The sequence below is a fragment of the Fringilla coelebs genome (genome assembly GCF_963513975.1).
Source record: "Fringilla coelebs genome assembly, chromosome: 2".
In the NCBI taxonomy this organism is placed as follows: Eukaryota; Metazoa; Chordata; class Aves; order Passeriformes; family Fringillidae; genus Fringilla; species Fringilla coelebs.
Genome location: NC_140029.1, coordinates 13,876,395 through 13,896,832, shown reverse-complemented (window position 1 = coordinate 13,896,832; position 20,438 = coordinate 13,876,395). Strand labels below are relative to the sequence as shown.

The 20,438-nt window shown below is 39.4% G+C and overlaps 1 protein-coding gene across 1 annotated transcript in view; it reads left to right on the top strand.

The window, feature by feature from the left end:
• POLA1 (DNA polymerase alpha 1, catalytic subunit) overlaps nt 1-20,438 on the top strand; it is a 184,153-nt gene that overhangs the window by 29,880 nt on the left and 133,835 nt on the right. The window contains 2 exon segments of the mRNA XM_084226424.1: nt 820-969; nt 1,196-1,318. Coding sequence (XP_084082550.1) covers nt 820-969; nt 1,196-1,318 — 273 coding nt within the window.

The following is a 20,438-nucleotide window of genomic DNA, read 5'->3' as shown; positions in this document are numbered from 1 at the left end:
CTGCTTTCTGAAGTGTCCTTCAACCTGAAGCAGCTAATTTTGATTTCTCTCATTGTATGATGTTTGATCAGGCTTTGGTGTAATTTCTTGTTACAGTTCTCCTCAGACTGCTTTACTAAACTTGCCAACCTCACCATGTCTGTATTGCCCTTCCTTTCTGTCACTTTCATTGTGCTTGAAATACCTTTCCATTTTTGCCATTTCTTCAGTCATGCTAAGAAAGTCCCTTTCTGTTGTGTTGTTTTGCTGTAATCAAGAGTTGCTTGGGGTGGAGTTTTTGTTCTACTTTTGTCAGTTGTATCATTCAAAGTATCAGTTCCACAGAGCAGGTGCTCCTTTTGACAGGTCTGAGCACCAAAAGTACTTACATGATGATAAAAAATGGATGGATTTTTCAGCACAGAAAAAAATTGCTCTGTGTGTACTTCTCTTTATATTTTTGTATTTATCTATATGTACCTAAGAGTGAGAATATGTGTGTGTGTTATTTATCTGGATTTTTATATGTATGTATGTATGTAAATATATAACACACACTGATTAAAAAACCCCCTTCCTGCTACTGGTCCATGCCTTCTTTGTGTTTCTCCAAGAGTGAAACAGACTTAGGCCCTGTCCCCCAGCAGGGGCAAAGTAATACAGTTAAACACTGCAAAAAAACCTCTCATGCTTGTTCTAAACTGTGCTTTGGGTGCTCTGCAGGAATTGACACAAGCTGTAGAATTTTGGGTTTCTTTCCCCCCCCCAAACTTTTCACTTAATGCATTAAAATCTAATCTTCAGTTAGTAAAATGATAAGCAGTGGTGATCATTTCACAGGTTGAAGAAGAGGAAGAAATTCCAGAGCTTCCAGACCCATCTCTGGAAATGGGAATTTTGCCAAAAGAAATCAGGAAACTGGTGGAGAGAAGACGCCAAGTTAAGCAGTTAATGAAACAGCCAGATTTAAATCCTGACCTCTATTTACAGGTGTGTTTTATAGGACTCCGTTGATTTTCCCCCTCTCCCCTTAAGTGCCCTGATCAGCCTTGTAGAATAGAGATGATTAGTAGTGAGCAGTGATTGTAATGTGCTTTATTTGTAGCCCATCACTGCTGCAGACTGTATAAAAAAGCTGTGAATGTAATTGTGAGCATTAAGTTCTGTTCCCTGATGGCTGTGGTTGGATCATTTTTCTGGTTGTGTTTCTTTTCAGTATGATATCAGACAGAAAGCTTTGAAACTCACTGCTAACAGCATGTATGGCTGCCTGGGATTTTCCTACAGCAGATTCTATGCCAAACCTTTGGCTGCTTTGGTGACACATAAAGGGAGAGAGGTAAGTCATTAAACAAGTTATACACACATGTAAAAAGGCTGAATTTAAGCCACCTGCTTTTTTTTTCATTGAATACAAGAATGGTTTTGTTCTTGAACCTGCTTTTTATTTCAGAACTCTGAAGTTTATCTTTCTTGTGAAACTATTTGGTTTCAATGGCCAGATTGTGGTGACAACAAAAAAATATCAAGGCTGCTTTCATTTCCAATGAATGAAATTCAATTAATTTTCCATTAATTTCTAGTTCTGCTTGATGGGTTGGTCTTTGATTTGGTGGTATGCTTCAGCTTTGGATGAGCTTACTTGTAGCAAGACTGTCCTGTGGCCTGATAAGACTTCCTGAAACCCTAAAGTTTGAGATAGGGCAAATGGAGCCAATGGATTATGTATCAGGGTTTACTTTTGGAAACTCTTCGGTCCTTAAAGTTTCTCATTAGCTTCATATTTTATTCTAAGAGTTGCACTTGACTTTATAGGCCAAACTACTCTTGCTGTTGGTTAGGATGGTGGCTCAATACAGACCACATCAGTTTTGTCCTTGGGAGAAAAATAGTTTTGATGTTCCAAAACATACCGCTGATATACATTCATTGTCTTAAAACATAATGATGTTTGATATTAGTTCCTCATAAAAGAGAATACCAAGTGGGAGTCTGCAAAGGTGCCAGGAGCAGTTGTGTCAGGATGGCTGGGCAGCCCTTTGGTTGATCAGGGAGATGGATGAGGTCACATCCCTGCTGACAGGCCCATCCTCCCTGTGATGTGCGGGCACACCCACTTCACAGTTCCCAGCTCAATTGCATTGGGGTGTTTTATTTCCAGTAACAGATCTTTGTTTTTAATTATCTTCCTATCTAAACAATTCTCTAGAGAGAACCTTGCATTTGTTGTCTTCCCAATTTATGTAAGCGGTTATGTTTAACCTTACGCATCTGTATAACTCAGAAGTAATTTCTCAGTTTGGTAACTGCAAATGTGCCATGCAGCCATGTGAACTCAGAAGTTAGTATTTCCTTTAATAAGGTGTTGTGCTTGTTGATAGAAGATTCAGCCTCATGTTGCTATGAGGCTGGCATGCAAAGCAGCTGTTAAAAGTGATGAACTCTACTTTTTTCTTTTTGTTTTTTGTAATGACCTCCGTGTGTGATATGGACCACCTGCCACAAACCTGGTATTCTATGGATACTTAAGCTTTTGCCCTCTGTTAAGATGGGGAAGTATTTGTTTGCACAATACCTGTGCAAATGCAACACACAGGGAGTTTATTCAGGTTTGTCTGTAATGTGTCAGCTGTGAGATAACTATGTGAAATTCTGGTGTTCCTGCTTTATGTTCCAGAGTGATGGTGAAATGGGGAAAGCCTAAATAGGTGCTGCAGAATGTGCTAGGGAGTAATTAGAGATGGTTTCTCGTACATAGTTGATCTTTGGTTGGAAAAGATTTCTTACCTCTTAAATTCTGGTGGTGCTAGACCTGTGCTGGCTTCTGCCAGGCCTTTGCACCCATTTGAGTTTTTGCCACGAAAGACAACAGGAGGACACATTAGTTTTCTGGTTTTACTGGGGTTTTTTGTTTGTTTTAAGTTGAAATATCTGATCTGGAAAAACATTACTTTAAATTTTTATATTAGTCTTTATATTCCTAGATTTCCTCTTACCACTCAGTTCTAATATAAAAGAAGTAAATGTTAAGTATCTGGAGGTTGGGCTCTCTGTGAGAAAAGGTTAATTAAAAAGTAACTGTTATGGAAAATTTATGGTCTAAATTTAAATAGCCTTTTCTGATCTGCAATTAATACCTTTTTTTTATACTGTTGTCAAGGGCACCTGAGTAAATGCAGGTAGGCTTGTAGAAGTCTAAGTGGGAAAAATATTGTGTGGGATGAAAACTGAACTTAATATTTGCACTAACACAATTACAGTTCAATCGTAAGTCTTAGCAGAATAATTGAAAGTGGGAAATATGTACTTCATGTTGAAGTTGTTAAAGCTCATCCTAGCATCAAGTTTTAATGTAGCTGAGAATGAGTTTTGATGAGTCCTGTAAATGGATGCTTTTCAACTGTGTGACTGACAACCTTTCCACTGAAGCTGTGGGAAGATTGAAGCACCTGATGCCAAGTGCTGAGTACCACCTCTCCTGGACTCCTAACTTCTCTTTGTGGTTTAGAGATGCTGGTGCAGTAAAAGCAGTGGAGCTGCCATGGGGTTCCTTATGGAGACTAAAAATGCTTGTAATTGCACATTGCTGTTATAAAAACTTGTGTGACTATATTAGTGAATTTCTGAACTAAATTAGCAGAACCTGGCATGTTCCCTTCATTTTGATGGCAGAAGTATTAAATATGGTGTGGAAAAGTCATTTTTAAAAAGCCAGATCATAGAAGTAGGTGATCCTTGGGGTCCCTTCCAACCCAAACCATTCTATGATTCTATGACAGTAATGCATAAAAGCTCAGTTCTCTTTGGTCAGCTGTAGAGAGATATGGTCCAGTGCTTGATTTTTATTTTCCTTCAGGGAGGGAACAGAAATGTAACAAAGCCTTACATCCCTGGCCAGAGGCAGGCTGGATCCAGCAGAATTTATCCTGTCAGTGTTCCAGGGAGCGCCTCGGAGGGGACAGTGTGATAGGGGCGGGCAGGGTTCGCTAGATGGCGATAGAGACCTGGAGATCCTTCATCAATTAACACTCATTTTTGTCAGAGTGTTTAAACCTTGATTATCGGCTTTTTCGATCGGGTCTTCCTTGTTTTTCATTTGTAGGTAATCTTTAACAGGGGCATACCAATGTGAGTTTTTCAGAATTTAGGTGTCACAGGTAGACTGCTAAGTTCTGACGTGTTTTGGAAGAAGAAAAACTGCAAACATTTGCAGTTGAAGTGAGTTAAAGCTGTAGCTCAGATCTGTTTGACCATTTTGGCAAATGTAAATATTTTTCTTTTTTGACTGTGAGAAACGCCTCAGTTCAGCAAAATTAAAAAAAAAAAATTAAAATTCTACATTTGCAGACCTTGGATCAGGAATTTGTTAGAGGGATTCCTGGACTTTCCCCTCCACTCCCCATGTTACTAAGCATTTGCCTGGACATTACTCTTGTTGTAACTATAGCAGTTGCTCACATGGAAAAGTAATAGGAAAATATTTAATATATTTTTAGCTGTCCTTTAATGTAATTTAACAACTGGAAACAAGATGAGTCGGAGCTGTACAAGCAGCCAGCTCTGCACCAGCAGGCACTGTCGGGTCATGCCGTTCCAGCCTCTCTAAAGGACAAGCCTTTTGATGAAGTGTCAGTTGTCTGGTTTCCTAAATGCAGGATGCCGCTTGCTGCAGGGTTCTCCTACAGAACAGCAAAGTTGTTGAGAGAATTTAACTGTAGACAGCTTGCTTGCTAATGGCTTTCACTCAATGCTCAGGCCTTTTCCAGGTACTTGCTTTTTGTTCTGTGTTGTTTTTTGCTGTTGCATATTTTTGCCCAAGCAGACTTGCCTTTGAAAGGAAAACAACACATTTGCTGTTTTCAGCAGCGCTGACAGGTAGGCCTAAGTGTTCAAATGTTCAAATATGCGAAATAAAAGGGGGAAAGAGGCAATTGGGTTAATTCCAACTTTCTCATTCATATCCTTTAGATACATTCTCAATTAATAATTAGTTTAAGGCCCTGGCAGTCAAAAGGAAAGAATAAAAGCATGTTATTGCTGCAGTCTGGGAGAAGAATGGATGAGGGAGGAGAAAAATGAAGTGGAGAAAGATGAGCTCATTTAATAAAAATTAAGGGTAGGTAAGCAGGTTAATGGCCGTCTACTGTAATTATGATCTGTAAAGAAATCCAGGCATTTCTTTTTTTTTCTAAAGTCTTGTTCATCCAGGGAAAATGATCATCAGCTGCTTCCTCTTGATTGCCTCTAAAGCATTGGTCATACAATCTGCAAGGGTTGTCACGTGAATGGGGCAATTGACAGACTCCTGGTTTCTTCCATATTGTACTGTGGGAGAAAGAGGATTGCTAAAAGAGGGAAAGGAGCCTCCTCGTGTCTTGTTATAAGCATGCCATCCATATTTAAACAGGGATTGCAACATCAATATAACAATTTTGGAAGACATGGAACTTGATGGCGAAAGACGAGGCAAAGAGTTTCTAATTGCTTTTAAATAGGAAAATGGCAACCCAAAATCATGAGAGAAATAGTGCTAAATTGCTGCATTGTCCCAAAATGGGAACTGCTGGGGTTAAATAATTTGCCACTGTTGTTAAATTTATCACTGTGTGTGCAATTGTGAGCCTGTGGAAAAGCTATGTATGTTACTCTGCATGCTGATATCCAAAATGAGTTAGAGCAGACAAGGAGAGGCTGCATACAGTCTGGAACTGTGAACTGGGTACCAAGTAGTAGAAAAATTATGGACCATCTTTACATTTGTTGAAATATTATTGGTAGTCAAGCGCAGGAGATGACATCTGGTCTAATACAGAATTTAGCATCTCCAAGGAGAGGAAACAAAACATTTCAATTAAGAAGAATAGCCAGAATATTTTGGGTGAGGAGGCAATTAGTGAGAAGGAAAAAAATACTTATATTTTTTTTGTTTGACATGTTGGTTTTTTTTCCCCTCTGGACAGAAAGGTTTTATTTTATGGGTATTCACCAGGAAATGTTTAGGAAGATTGATCAGATTCAGATTGATTGTACAGCAAGTCAGATGAATAGAGAGAATACAGAGACCCTTTTTTTTTTTTTTTTTTTTTAACTGCTTATTTCAAGATTGTGCTATTACAAGAGGTGTGGTGCCTCTCACCTCCTGACTGCTGATTCCTGTGAATGGGTTAGAGCAATTGCATGGCCCCATGGTGAGTTGGATCAGCCTGGTGATCTGAGTTGAAAACTAACTCCAGAGGAAAACCAAATTGATTTCAGTTGGATCAATGGCTCAGTGACTCACTGTGTGCTCTGAGAGCTGGTGGAAAGGAGGAGGCTGGGAAGTGGGGGGCAGGCCCGGTGTGAGATTTCAGGGGTCAGGCATGACCAGCCATTTTTCAGCTCATACCTGACTGAAACTGTGGGCTTACTGTTAATATGATAACACATGGAGGTTTTCTTTAGTTGTTGTTTTCTTTCTTTAGTACTTTTGATTTTTTTCTTATGATTTCCTATCTTGTATTTTTTTCCAATCCTGCCAAAAGACACAGATTTTTCCTTGTGTCATATCTTAACCTGGCTGACCAGGTAACAACAAGATTTCCTCACCCAGAACTGTGGTAAAACTGAGAACCAGAGTACTCTGGGAAGAGCAAGGTCTCTGGAACATTCTCTGTATCTGAGCTGTAACAGTATGTCCACTTTTAGAAGCTGTATGTGTTGGGTAGAGAGCTGGCAGCTCAAGATTAAGAGAGGTAGAAATGTCTCACCATATCCAGTGGTAACAGGAAAGACTCTCAAGTGTTCAGTAAAGTGTTGGGGAATGCACTTGAATCCTGCACCCTCCGAAGTCTGCCATGCCTCAGCTTCAGAATTACTAAAGAAATTCTTTAAACCTGTCTAGTATATTGTGGGGATTAAAGGAGATCCTTCATGGTTCTCTTGTAGAGGTGCCTTATTAAAAGGGAGACACAGGAGCACAGGTGCTTCACCGTGAAGGTTGAGAACTTGAGCAGCATCCCACCACCACTGGTAAACTGACTTGGTTCTGTCTTCCAACACATTTGTTTTCCAAACCCTCTTGTTAAGGTTAGAAGAATACAAATGCTAACTGCTGCTTCAATGTTTTTCTCCAGCCTGTATATTTGATAGCACTGCATGTCTTTGCAGTATGCATTTTCTTAGTTCATTAGTAGCTTGTCCAAAAATACTTGGGGTTTTGAGACTCCTGCAGAAGTTGTTCTTTAGTATCTTGTTGCCTCACTCATTTGTGTCACGTCTTCATCTTAAATTGAATGTTGGCTTGTTCTAGAAACCCAGGGCTTGAATACCTAGATGGCAATAAAGTTTTTGAAATAAAAGATACTTCAAACAGGAGTTAAAAATAATTTTCATTTTCAAGCACTATTCCTAAGAGGATAAAAAAACAGTCTAACTGAAGTGTCTGTCTCCCACGAGACTTAAATAAATATTCATACTGTCCTTCAAAGATATGACACCTTGATCTCATTATCAAAAATGTTCATATATATATATATATATTTCCTGGGAATTTTGCCCACTGTGCAAGAGCTGACTTTTTTCACCACAAATTCTATTAGAAGCTTTTAGTTCCATCCACAATGAAATGATCTGGGTTTTTTTCCTCCTGGATAAATACTCATTTGAGCCTACTAGGTCTGTTCTTTTCAGGTAGGGGTTTCAGGATGGTGATGATCCTACTTCAGCATATACGAAGAGGCTGAAAGCTGGGTTCCTTCACTCTGAATAAAACTTTTGAGGATGGAATTAACTGTGATCTTCAACAACCTAAAGGGGAATGTCTAGAAGAAGGCAGACTCTTCCCAGAGATGCAGAGCCTTGCACCAGGCAGGTCCAGCCCTGTATGGGGCCAGAGGTTGGGTTAAACGATGTCCAGAGATCCCTTCTAACCGAAGTTGGTTTATAACCATCAGTTTAGAAGTTCCTGTAATTCTCATTGAGATTTATCACCAAGGTCAGAAAAATCCAACAGATGAAACTCATCATTTGAAGGGAAGAAAACTGGAAGAAAGAAGATATGTCAGCAGTGATACTTGTTCTTACCAGGCTGTTTTGGTTTCAGGGCAAAAAAGATAATGTTTGAGTACTTCAAGTGCAGGTTTTGCTGTATAAATTAGGTGGTGTGTCTCTTACATGTTATGTCCTTTCACTGTGCCTGTGCAGGATTCATTGGCTTAATTTAGAAGATAAGCATGAACAGCTTATGCTATTTTCAGCACCGAAATATACTTATGAGACAGATCAAAGAGTTTGTTAAGACCTTTATTTATCTGTGAAAGATGGACTGTCTCTACTGCTGCAGGTACGATACCTTGTAAGGATGTGGGAGGTGTTGGTGAGCAGCCTCAAGAATTCTGGTTGGAGCAAGGGACTCTGGAGAAATAGGTGTAGTTTAATAAGTTGGGGCATACCTGATCTCATAACATGAGCAAGGAAGGTTGTCAGTCAGGCATACAGCCTAAGGTAATTTGTTCTGACTCCCTTTGTAGTAAAAAGAGAGCAGTGTCAAAGCTGGATGAAATAAATCCCCCAAATTTTAGAGCTTGATCAGTGATTGAGACCCCAGCATTATGCTTACTCTCTGTTGGCTTTCCTTCCAGCAGTTATACATGATGTAATGCAGGAGATCTTTGGGTTGTGTTGTCTTTAGCTTCAGACTATGCCTTTTATCAAATACAGTTAAGGTTTCAGAGAGAAGGATTAAATGATATATGTTGATATCTGCTTTGCAATTTGATACTTGTTTTGATAATTTGAACCACTAGGAATCTTTGCTCCTTAAAATCCTAATTCAGCCCCTGGAATAGTAAAAAAACCCCAAAACTTAAAATACCCATTTCCCTTTACCTTTCCTGTTAATCCTTCTTTGTTTTCATATATTTTAACTGGCATCCTTTAGAAAGAGCAAGAGCTTATCAAGCAGTGCTCATCAAAAATATGGAATGATTTGACATAATTTCGAATCTTATTGCAGGATTTAGTACCTGACAGTCATTTCTCTGTGAGCTTGTGCTAGTCTTGGTAGTTACATGAGACTGGAGAAACTTTAAAAATTTGGATTCTGATGATTGATAAGCTGTGGGTTAAAAAAAAAAAGCAAAAAGCGTTAATGTTTTCTTTCAAATTATTTGCCTTGCCTAGTTCATGAAACAGAGCAGAAATTCCCATATTTGAACTACGGGAAGTTACCAGAAAAGTAGGACAATGTAATAATCTGCTTTAATGAAGTTCAGGCTGATATTTCCTGAAATGACTGGGTAAGCATAGAGGAGACCTTGAGGTACAAACACTTTTTTTTTTTTTTTTTTTTTTTAATCCAAGGCAAGTGAAACTGCTGAACAGTTGCCAGGAAGAAGGGTAGCTATTCTAAAGTAAGGGCTCTATACTTGGGCTGCTTTGCCCTTCTGACTTGTTCTGTGTGCACTGCTGTTTTATTAGGCAATACCACACTTTGCACACTAAAAATTTCTTTCCTGTGTTCTGTGATTTCAGTGCAAAAAAAGTTTCCAGTGTGCACTTCAGTTTTGTTCCTTGATGCTTTTAATTTTTTCCAGAACATTAAACTGTCTCAAGCTTTGTGCTGGAATTTGGAATTAGTAGGTGGAAGACTGACATAAAAGCTTAGCAATGTCTTAGTCCTGTGCTGGAGTGCACGCAGCCTCCTGGTTCATTTTATCCTGGCTGGAATTTTACTTGTTGAATCTAGAACTTGGTCATACCGTTTGAGTTTTGGACAAACCAGATTTAAGTCAATGACAGCTGATGTTTTGCTTTTCATGTGACTGCCTTCATTTTTTCCATTTCCTCCTCATCTCCCTCAGAACTCACTATCATCTTTGAACTTAGGTAAATCCCATTTTTGTATTTGCTCAGAAATCTTTTGGTTTCTTTAAATTGTAATTGCACCTCTGATGTTTTAATATGTATGGTACCTGGGCTTTTTGGTTCAATGCATAGCTTCATATTTTTCAACTTCGAGTTAGAAGTAGTTCATCGTGGGGATAAAGGAAAATCAATGAGAAGCCTGTACTTAGACTGAGAACCCCTGCAGAAAGCTTTGATTAGAGAAAAGCTTCAGATCTGACTCTTGCACACAATTGTCCATCAGGTCGCCAGTCATTTCTGTATGTACGACTGTGTGCCACAGATGGTAGGGATGGAAAAAGTCTGTTACGTCATCTGTTAGCAGAGTGTGTATATAGTCACTTCAGCACACACACACCTCTTGGTGATTTTTGCTGTTGTTGAAGGCTGTTGTCCTTCAAGAAGTCACTACTAATTTTAATTTTGCAGCGTTTTGATCTTACTGCTTTTTGTGATCACTAATTTTTAATAGACTTGGAAGACGAGCCTGCCTTCAGTAAAATGTGTTAATTGACAGGTGTCCCAAAGTTCTACATTCTTGGCAGTGGTCCAGGATGACAGAGCAGTAATGACTTAGAAACTGCTGTTCCTTCCTGGTGAAAGGATTGGAGGAAATCTGTGAAGTTATTAACTACTAGTATTTTCTAACAGATTGTGAGAAGATCATTATGGCATCTAATTAGTTGAGATTGCGTCCTTTACGCAGAATGTTTGGGTTTTTTTAAATTCCTTTACATGCTGTCTTATGACTTGCACTATTAGGTTTTTTTTTCCTCCTCTCTTCAGTGTTCTGGATGGTTACTCTGAGGATTTGAGTAAGGGATCATGTTCCTATCTCTGTGTGGTGTAATTAGCACAGCTATTTAAATGTTATCTGGAACCCATTTACCCAGTCTGTCAGTTGCTGCTTAGTTCAGTGGAAATGCTTTTATGTAAATCACAGAACAATACTTCTGACTTGTAACAAAATTGGGCTGAATTTGGGGAACTGAAACACTTCATCCTGGAATAAAAATGTCTTGCTGAATCAAGGGTAGATTATGAAAGCTGCCACTTTTAAAAAGTGTATTATGCTAACATATGTATATGTATAAATTGAATTAGCTATGATACTCCTACAGTGAGAAACTTCCCACTGATTCTAAAAAAAATTAAGGAAAAGCTGACACACATGAAATTTTCCTCCCAATTTGCATGCTAGCTCTTCAGCTGATCTTAGAATATTTGGAATTGAGGCCTGATGGGGTACAGGGCAGATGCTTTCCTTCTACTTTCTCATAATTTCTTAGTGAAAGTAGTTCCTTCTGTGGCCCAGAGATAGTTGTGTTTTCTAGGGATCTAGTGGCATTTTTAATTATTTGATTGCTCTTAGGCTTCTGTGGAAGATAACCACTTTTTTTATTTCATTCAAATAAAAATAACCTTCCCTCCCACCCTCCTTCAGTGTGCTGACCTTTTGCCATCCCATGTTTTGGAGGTAGATTTTGAACTTAAGGAAAATAATTATGGAAATTTCTCATCTTTCATATATGAGCAGCTCATGTAGTTCTAGGTTTTCTTCAGAAGGATGGGTGTCTGACATAGTGACCAAGGAAAGATTAATTAACTGTGGCTTTTGTTTGTCTGTCTCAGTTTTCAGCCTGGAGTGTAAGCTTGTGTCACTTTGCTCTGTTATAAATACTGTGTTAAATTACAGCAATTTTTTTAAGAAACTGTTTGATTTTTTGCCAGGGATTCCTGAGCCATTTAGTCAGAGTTTGAGGGATCCTATTCCTTCTCTGAAAATCAGTGCCAATTTTGGACTGTGCAGCTGTCCCAATTTCCTTTTTATTAGTTTTCACTCTAGGAATAAATTTTTGTTGTCTGATGCTTATTCTATTAGCATATTTAAAGTCAGCTATTTCCTTCCCCTGCATGGCTCTTGCTTTACTTTTCTCCCCTTTAGATTTTTTTTTTTTTTCTTAACATGGAAAAAGAGATGGCTCTTCCAGAGGAGATCTGATGGTAAAGCAGTATGAAGTGGCATTTATGTGACTATTCCAGAAATGATCCTTCTGTTATTCCATACAGTACTGCATAGCTTTTGGCTCAGCTGGTCTGCATAATAGGGGATAGCCTCTCTGCTAAGCCAAGCAGCTCCTCTTTGCTTTGAAGAGCATGTCAGGCATGTGTGGTAGTAGATTATCACAATTATCAAGTATCAGTTCTGACTTAGTATTTGTCCCTGGCCTTTTCCATCTTAACTTGAGGAAAGTCTGTTCTGTGACTGTCTGTCAGCTCCTCTCTCTGAGAAGAGCTGTGGTTAATAGTTTATTAATAGTTTATGTTGTACATAGACATCGCCATAGACTTGCTATATAGCTCTTGAGCATAAAGGGTTATTTTGCAGTTTTATATAAACAAGATGCTCCTTTCATCATTTAATCTCTTTTGGACAGACAGTGTTGGAAGCAGACATTGTCAATCGGTTTGTTATGGCTCAGTGTTTCTTAACTTTAAAAAAATCCCAACCAACTTTTTGAATGCTTTGCATAATGTAGAGTTGTTGGGTTTTGTCTTTATTTTTTGGTATTTGTGTCATGGCCAGTAGTTGTTTTAGGACTACAGTTATCCACCCTAAAGAGACCAGCTATATTTGTGGAAGGAAGACTTGATGCTCTCCGAAATTCTGAGCTTGTTGGGAGAGAGGGAGTTTGGGAAAACCTGAGTCAATATGCATACACATAATGAAAAACCTCTTTTGCATGTTTTGCTTTTAACTGCTTTTGAAATGAAATGGGTGTAGGTCCTTAAATATTAAGTTGGCTGTCCATAGTGTTCAGGAAAAAAAGCAGCATGAGCTGCAGATAGATTTTCTTATAGTGTTCAGGAAAAAAAGCAGCATGAGCTGCAGATAGATTTTCTTATATGGCAAGTAGTTGGTTTTCTTTTTGTTATTTTATTTCTGTTTTCCTCTTTCCTGTTTTCCATGTTTTCTTCCCAGACCAGTAATTGAATGTGCTTCTTCGTGTGTGCTTGCTTGGGAATAGGGATGAAACAAAGGGAGATATGGAATTGTTGATGGGATAGTTCAAAAAGAGATTAATTGTCCAAAAATGCTAGCAGCTTCTCTGATAATTGCCGTGTCTTGAAGTTAATTTGTGAACATGAAAACATGAAAATTACTTTTACCTCAATGCTTAGTTCAGTCAGTGTGTCAAGAAGTTAATTGTCAAGAATAAAATGATCCAGAGAAGATAGCTATGGGTCTTCAAGTCACAAAAATAACCTGGAAACACTGGATGCTCAGAACTGATAAAGAGAAATACTGCGTCACACTAAAGGACAAACAACTTTGTGATTCCATTAATTGAGTCCAAAAATGTGCAAGAGTTCAGAAAAGATTGGATAATTAGTCCTCTTCTGTACATACAGAATTAAAATAGCAAAAATTTATTGAATTCTCTAAGCCATTATTGAGAGTCAGTGTCAGGATTTAAGGAAATTTTTGCCACTGGGAGCTGAGAAGGAAGCTCCTTGGGAGGAAAAGGGCTTCAGATGCTTTGCTGAGCTGCACCTGATACTGGACTTTCTGGGAAAGAAATGTAGATGGATTACGCACCAAGTCTGTATGTTAGGGTGACAGTCACTGTCTAACTAGGTTTGGGTTTTGATTTTGTGTTTGGGGTGTTTTTTCTTTATTATTTTTTCTGCAGAAGAGAGCAGCTGGGTAAGATCTGTGGGAGTTGTGCTTCCAACTCTGCTCCTTTTTTGCTGATGCCTTGTGTTGAACTCTTCCTGGAGGATGAAATGTCTCTTGGCACATTTGTTGCCATCTGCTGTTTGTCTCTGTTGATAAGGCTTAGTTAGCACTTTTCCTAGGAAAGTGCATGACATAGTTTCAAAAACTGCTCCATTTACCTGTTGCTGTGGGACTAGGCACATGTTTTCCAGCTGGTACATATCATTACAGTTTCAGATGACTAACATGAAAAATGATAATTGAAGCTACAAGCCTATTACGTAGTAAGCTTTAATTAGTTAAACTGCTTCGTATTAGTTTACCGTTGGTGCTAATGCTCTTGAAATTAATTGGCACTAAAGGGGGTTCAAAGTTTATATGCAATCATTGTTGTTATAATGTGCTATATTACTAGGTAACTTGGCTTATTAGGTGATTTTGTTCTCAATTATTGCTGCAAGTCAACAAGGACAGGGTAATTACCTCACAAACAATAGCCTTGCTCCCAAGACAGATGTGGCCAGACCCTTCCCGTGGAGTTCTGCAGTGTTCTGGCAAATAGGCAGGGGAAGGAGATCTGCATATGTCACCCAGCAGCAGATGGGGAAGATATTTACAAAGTAGGATAGCACACTTTCAGATCTTCTGTTATGCTAATAAAGTTTTTGTGTGAGAACACAGCAATGTCAGTCTATCAATGACATCAACCCCTGGCATGTGCAGGCCATCAAAGCAAACACAGAATGCCTTTGTATGCATAGCTGGACAGTGTAAGCCAGTTGCTACTGGAGTGAAGGTCATCTCTCATTTTCCTAGAATAGACTGAATAGCTAGCATACACATTGATTAAACTTCTCTTCTTTTGAACACAGGTTGTGTTTTTGTTAAAATGGAAAATTTAGAGTATTGGGAATTTCTAGACCCCATAGGAATTTCACTTTTAAGTTGTTAATGCACTGTGTGTAGTATAATATGGCTTATATCAGCCTACAAGCATCTCATAGAAGAAATAATAAATTGAGTGGATTAATATTACCTAGTAAGTATAACACATTATTATTTAATAACTATTTAATTCCTAAGCGCAAATTTAAGATGGTAAGTTTATATCAGAAATTAATTACAAATGCAGATGACTTTCCTGAGTGGAAAAAGGAAAAATTACAATGGTGAAACTGTGGAATAGTGTGACTGAGCAGTGCAAATGTGCATCACTTGTTGGTTACTCTCAAAAATGCCTTCAGGAGAAGGTTCATTGAATCTTCAGATTTTAAGTACCTTGATCTGAGTTCTGATACTATTCTAAGCCCCTCTTTACAGCCAGCATGTAAATTTTTATTTAGGGCCATCTTTCAGCAACTGCACACAGCAGGTCAGGTATTTATTCCATCCAGGAAACAGCTATTTCCAGAAATAAAAAAGGGTAACCACTACATCTCCCTAATTTTCTCTGTCACTTATTTACTTAGAGATTGAGAAGTTTTGCAGGAGCGTATTTGTGAATGGACATGCCTTGTGTGAATTTTTAAGATGTCACAGCATTTCAAGTGATAAAGGGGGATAATTACTTTGAATGGTAGGCTGCTGGAAATATCTGTGGAATTTTACAGTGGATGATTCTTTGTAGCTGCAGTGATTTTGCCCTCTTTGAGCAGTATCAGTTTACGAGTCAGAATCTTGAGTATGTGTAGATATTATAATGACTTTAAACACTGATGCACATAGGATCAGCTTTATAGAAATAGTTCTGGAGATAGGAATTCATTTTGGGTATTTTAAGCTAAGGTGTTAAACCTACTTTTTAGGATTTTTTTGTTGTTGTTGTTATTGTTCTATTTAGTATTTGCAATTATGACATTTAATTATCTCTTTTAGGAGATTGTAGATTCCCAGAATAAAAACCATGAAGAGTGCAGAAAAAACAATCCTTGTGACTTTCACAAAACTGTCACTCTTCAGGCAAAGCGTTACAAATGTGGAAGTAAAGGGCACCTCAGCATCATTTATGTGTAGCCTGTGAAGATACAGAGAAACCTAAGTGGCTGTTTTGTTTGTTTCACTTTTTTCTGTAAAGAGGAAAAAAAGAATACTTTGTTAAATCATTGCACTGTAGATGTGATGACTTTAACGGTATCTCTTAAGTGTGCCTATTTGATAATGTAGAGGGCTCCTCAGGAGTGGATTCGTTTTGGTATTTTAGCCTTGAAACCAAGTTTCTGTGTTTGAATCTACTAAAACTGTTAGTGTCATGTGTCTAATAACCCTGAATCTGCTCGAATAATGATAAAGCCTCCTACTTAGTCTGTCTACCTCAAGGGAATAACCGAGCAGCCATCATAACAATATTGCTCTGAGCCAACAAAATACAATTTTCCCCAGGAGTTTGCCTTGAAGCATGGGTTATTTTTAAGGCAGTGGTGAGAAGTGCCCTGAAATGAGGCTCAATGAGGAACAAGTATCTATCTCAAATTGTCTGTCATGGCCAGTGAAGTTGCAAAAAAACAAACCAAAAACCAAGATATAACCCAGCTTCACCTTATTTAAAAGATAGCAAGAGATCCATCCTTATGAATAGGATTATATGATGTATGTTTTAGGGGGCTAGGCTGGATTTCTTAGTAGACCATTCTGCTATGCAGCAGTCTAAAGTCTGCTTCAGTTTTGCTCCATGAAGTCTTGAAGCAGTTGTGGTTTTTGGGCTTCCTGCTGTGACAGAGACCATTGCTAGTCACAGGAACCAAGAACCTAAATGTTGTAGATGTCTGCTGTCCCAAACATGTGTGAACCAATTTGGAATCTCTAATGCATCTCTTCATTCTCTTTCCTCCTCACTGAGGTACAATTTCTCTTGTATAATCAGTTTCTTGTGTTTGGTACAGCATAAATGAGCCATGTTTCAGTTCTTAGCTTCATGGTGGAGGAATTGCATGGAGGTGGTGGTGGTGGATTTCCCATAATTTGTGTAAATTAAGGTCCCATGCTTTGCTTCTAAAAATTATGCTGTCACTCAACCTGAAGTTACAAGCTTGAAGTAGACTATTTAGTTAAATTTTATGGCCCATGTGTGATTGAGGAAGGTCAATAAGGAATCACTGCAGTCTTCCGCCACACTGAAATATTGAAATTTATGTGACATGTTTTGGATAAAATCTTAATGATATGGATGCCTTTCATAAAGGCAACTCTATGCAGTTGTAACAAGTCGTGTGTGCTTGGCAAGAGAGTAACTGTGTATTACTCATATGGCACAGCATAAAAATATTTGTACTTAATTAGTATTCAGTAATTAATTTGGACCTTTTATTATTTTCCTTGTTTAATGCAGGGAGGTTTCTTTGTTTATGTACTAAATGTTTATGAAAGATTTCAGGTAGATCCTACCCATGTGGGCATGATTTGATATCTTGAGTTTGCTTTGCTGTGGTGTACATCTGTGTAAAGCATTTGCAAGGAAAAAGTGATGTTTCCCTTGTCTTAGCTCAGTCTTGAAGTGTTGACTATTTATTTTATCGTTATAACTTTGTCTCTTTCCTCAGATCATACTTGTGCTTAGTAGGGATTAAATTACCTGTGCTATAATTAACCTCTGAATAGGCTAATAAATTTTGTGTGCTTTTATGTTTTCTGGTTTCTGGATAGTACCTTGTACCATGAATTTTTATGGGATTAAATAAATTTTTTAAACAGAAAAATTCCTGATGTAGTAAACAGAAGTATCTTTAAATTAATAATTCCTGCAGCTTTTAGTGTTTTAATGCTTACTGCAAGTTGCCAGTTTTTAAGGCTCTTGAGTGAAATAGGAGGTTGGGACCAGAAGGGAGGTTGGAACTGCAGCCTGTTTGAATGAGCTTTCTGGTACTAGCTGGGGAACATTTTTGAAGTATCCATTGGAGACTTGAGGGCTTTTGCTGTTGGAGTGATCCAAAGTTTTTTGGATAGCAGATAAGCCCTTGTGAAGAAGGGGACCCTGTGACGCTGGTGGCTGAATGCTGTGCCATGACTGAAGACTATGTTGTCCCAGTGCAGCTACTCTGGATATAGCTGGTGGTCAGAGACATTTCCTCATGTGCAGCAGAGCATTGTTAATCCCAGTGCCTGAGCCCACAAGAGGGTCCCAAGTAGTTAGAAGCTAAGAGTGCGTGGATTATACCAGGCCTGAGTGCCTGAGTATGGCTCAGGGAAAAAAACCAAACAAAGGGCTCTCTTACCCCAAGTGTCACATAGTTAATATTTAGAAAAGAAGCAGTTCTAATTATATTTGTTTTCCTCTTTCCTGCTTTTCTTTTACCTTAACATATCAAGAAGTAACTCTTGGAATGGTGCATTGACTCGAATGTATAAGCATATTGTTATAGGGTAATTTAGTCATGCCCCTGTAGTATATGGGATTCTCGATGCTGTATGACACTTGGGGCTGGCTGATAAATGATCTTGAAGATCCCTTCCAATCCAAGCCATTCTATGACTCTTTAGGGTGGGATTTTTTTTGGTGGAGGAAAGAACTTTGGAGCAGGGCTTACATGCTTTTACCTGTATAAAAACTTTGGAAGTGCATTGTACAACTGGATTTTGCCTCTTGCTGACTTGCCTTCCTTGTAAATTCTGTTTTTTAATGTCTCCCTCTCTCATCTTCCCTCCTCTCCTTCCCAAAGTGTTTCCACTGCCAAAACATGCACGTTTTATGTTTTTTATCACTTCCCAAATTTGCCATAACCACTGCTCTCACTTCTAAGGCTTCCAAGTTGAATGCCATGTTGGTTATAGATGAAGGGAGGAGCCTGGAGTTATGTTACCAAACCTGTTGAGTAAAAGTCACCTCTCCCACCTGTTTGACCTATAATGAGGTGTTTGGGGTAGGTGAGGAAGGGATGCAGGAGGGGAGAACAGGCTGCTACTGAACACCAGGAGGGTGCAGGTGCCAGCCAGCAGCATCCAGCTGCTTGTTCCAAACTGTCTCTTCAGAGTACAAAAATGAGGTTTGCTGCCCAGACTCTGGCCTGTGTTCTGGCTAGACCAAATGGAAGGGCCTGTTTCTGTGGAGGGAGCAAGCACCTGTTTTTCCCTGGAGGGAGAAAGGGGAGGGATGTTGTTCTGGATCTGTCAGGATACTCTGGCCATGGGCAGTGGTCGGCATGTTCTGTGCTAGTGCTCCATTTTTTCTTTCCTGCACTGCACTTTGAGCCCACCTGAGCAGTTTGCTGGCAGCTCCCCAATGCACACACTGCTTGTGGCTTGTTGCTGTAGAAGCTGAGGTGATTTATACCATTACATGGAAGATTAAGTAGTGTCTTTCTTCAGTGTATTTCTCTGTAGGCAGTTTTTTGTTACATCCCCAAGTACTTTTACCATCCATCTGTGTGTCGACGTTTGAGCTGTCCATTACCACTTACCCTGTTGTTTTGGAGGTGTGATTTCCTGGCTTTCTCCCTGCTCTACTCTAGACAGGATGGAGTGTCCTTGAACCTGCCCTCCCCTTTCTGAAATGAAGAATGAGAAGCCTTTGGGCAGCTTAAGTGTCGGCCATGTCGCAGCTGACAGGAAACTGATCTGGTGCTTGGCCCCGCTGCAGCCGGGGCTGCCAGTGGCATGTGCTGGGCTCTGCAAGCCCTGCCAGGGCCAGGGGGTCGTGCTGAGGGTCCCCTGTGCCCCCTGCACGGTGCAGCCTGGCTGTAGATGTGGCCAGAAGTCGCCGTCCGCCCCAAAATGTTGCGGCTGTTTGCCGCAGCTGCCCGTCCTGTCAAAACAGTGACTGGTCTCAAGGTTAAAGGTTGATGAAAACTGTTGCTAACTTGAGATGATTGATGTTGGAAAACTAATTAGGGAGCAGGGGCAATTAATTTGATCACTTGTAGTGGTTTCTCTTACGGGTTTTGAAGGACTTTGCTGAGCTTCTTTTATCTGCTTCTTTTTAATTGAAGGAGGGATGTGTTTCTAGTGGACTGCTTCCAAGAGGAAAGACAAGGTAAATTCATAAGCAGTGCTTGAATTTGCTTGTGTGATTATCCAAAGGCTGGCAGGGAGATTCCTGTTTTGCTTAGAGAGGGAAATGTCAGACACCCTGGAGAAATTTTCATATGAAATACTTAGTGACATAGTTGGGATCTCATCGACTGTGCTCTGCCACAGGAGGTGTTCTCTGTAGTTGGGGAGGTTACATGGGAGTGTTAAAAGGGTATTCTGGTAACATTATTTTGGCTTATTCAATTGCTGATGACAAGACAATGTGTTTCCACTTTGGTCCTTGCTGCTAAAGTGTAATATAATTATTTGTATTAGACACCAGCCACCTGTTAATATCGTTCTTCTAAAGGTCATTGTGTGGTGCCTTGCTGTCTGAATTTAACGGCCCTGTATCAGGTTTGTTGGTCACTCTTTTGTGTGACACAGGACAAGTGTTTGTGGGGAAAGAATGTGAACCTGATACCCTGATGGCCAAGGGAGAGGAGAGGACCAGGGACAGACTCTGCTGCTGCTATTGTCGTGCCACCAGGCCAGGGCTGGAAAACAGGCAGCTTCCTTGTGAGGTGCTTTCATCTAACACAGTCCTTGTTTGGAACAAAACCAGCTTGCCGTACTTTCCCAAGAGAAACACACTGATATCCATAAACCCAGGCTTTTTGGTACCCTGGATGTGGAGAGAACCCTGTATTCCTAACCTGGGCTATAAAGGAGAGGAGGGGTGCTGCTTCACTGGCTGTCAGTCCTTCTAATGCCATGTAAGGAAAGTGAGGTGATGGTAATGTAACTGTGCTTGGTGACAATAGGTAGAAGCTTGATAAATTATGTTAAAACATATGGTCTTGGCAGTTAACCTTAATCCTGGTGTTGGATTCTTTTATTAATGTCTGTACAGTGA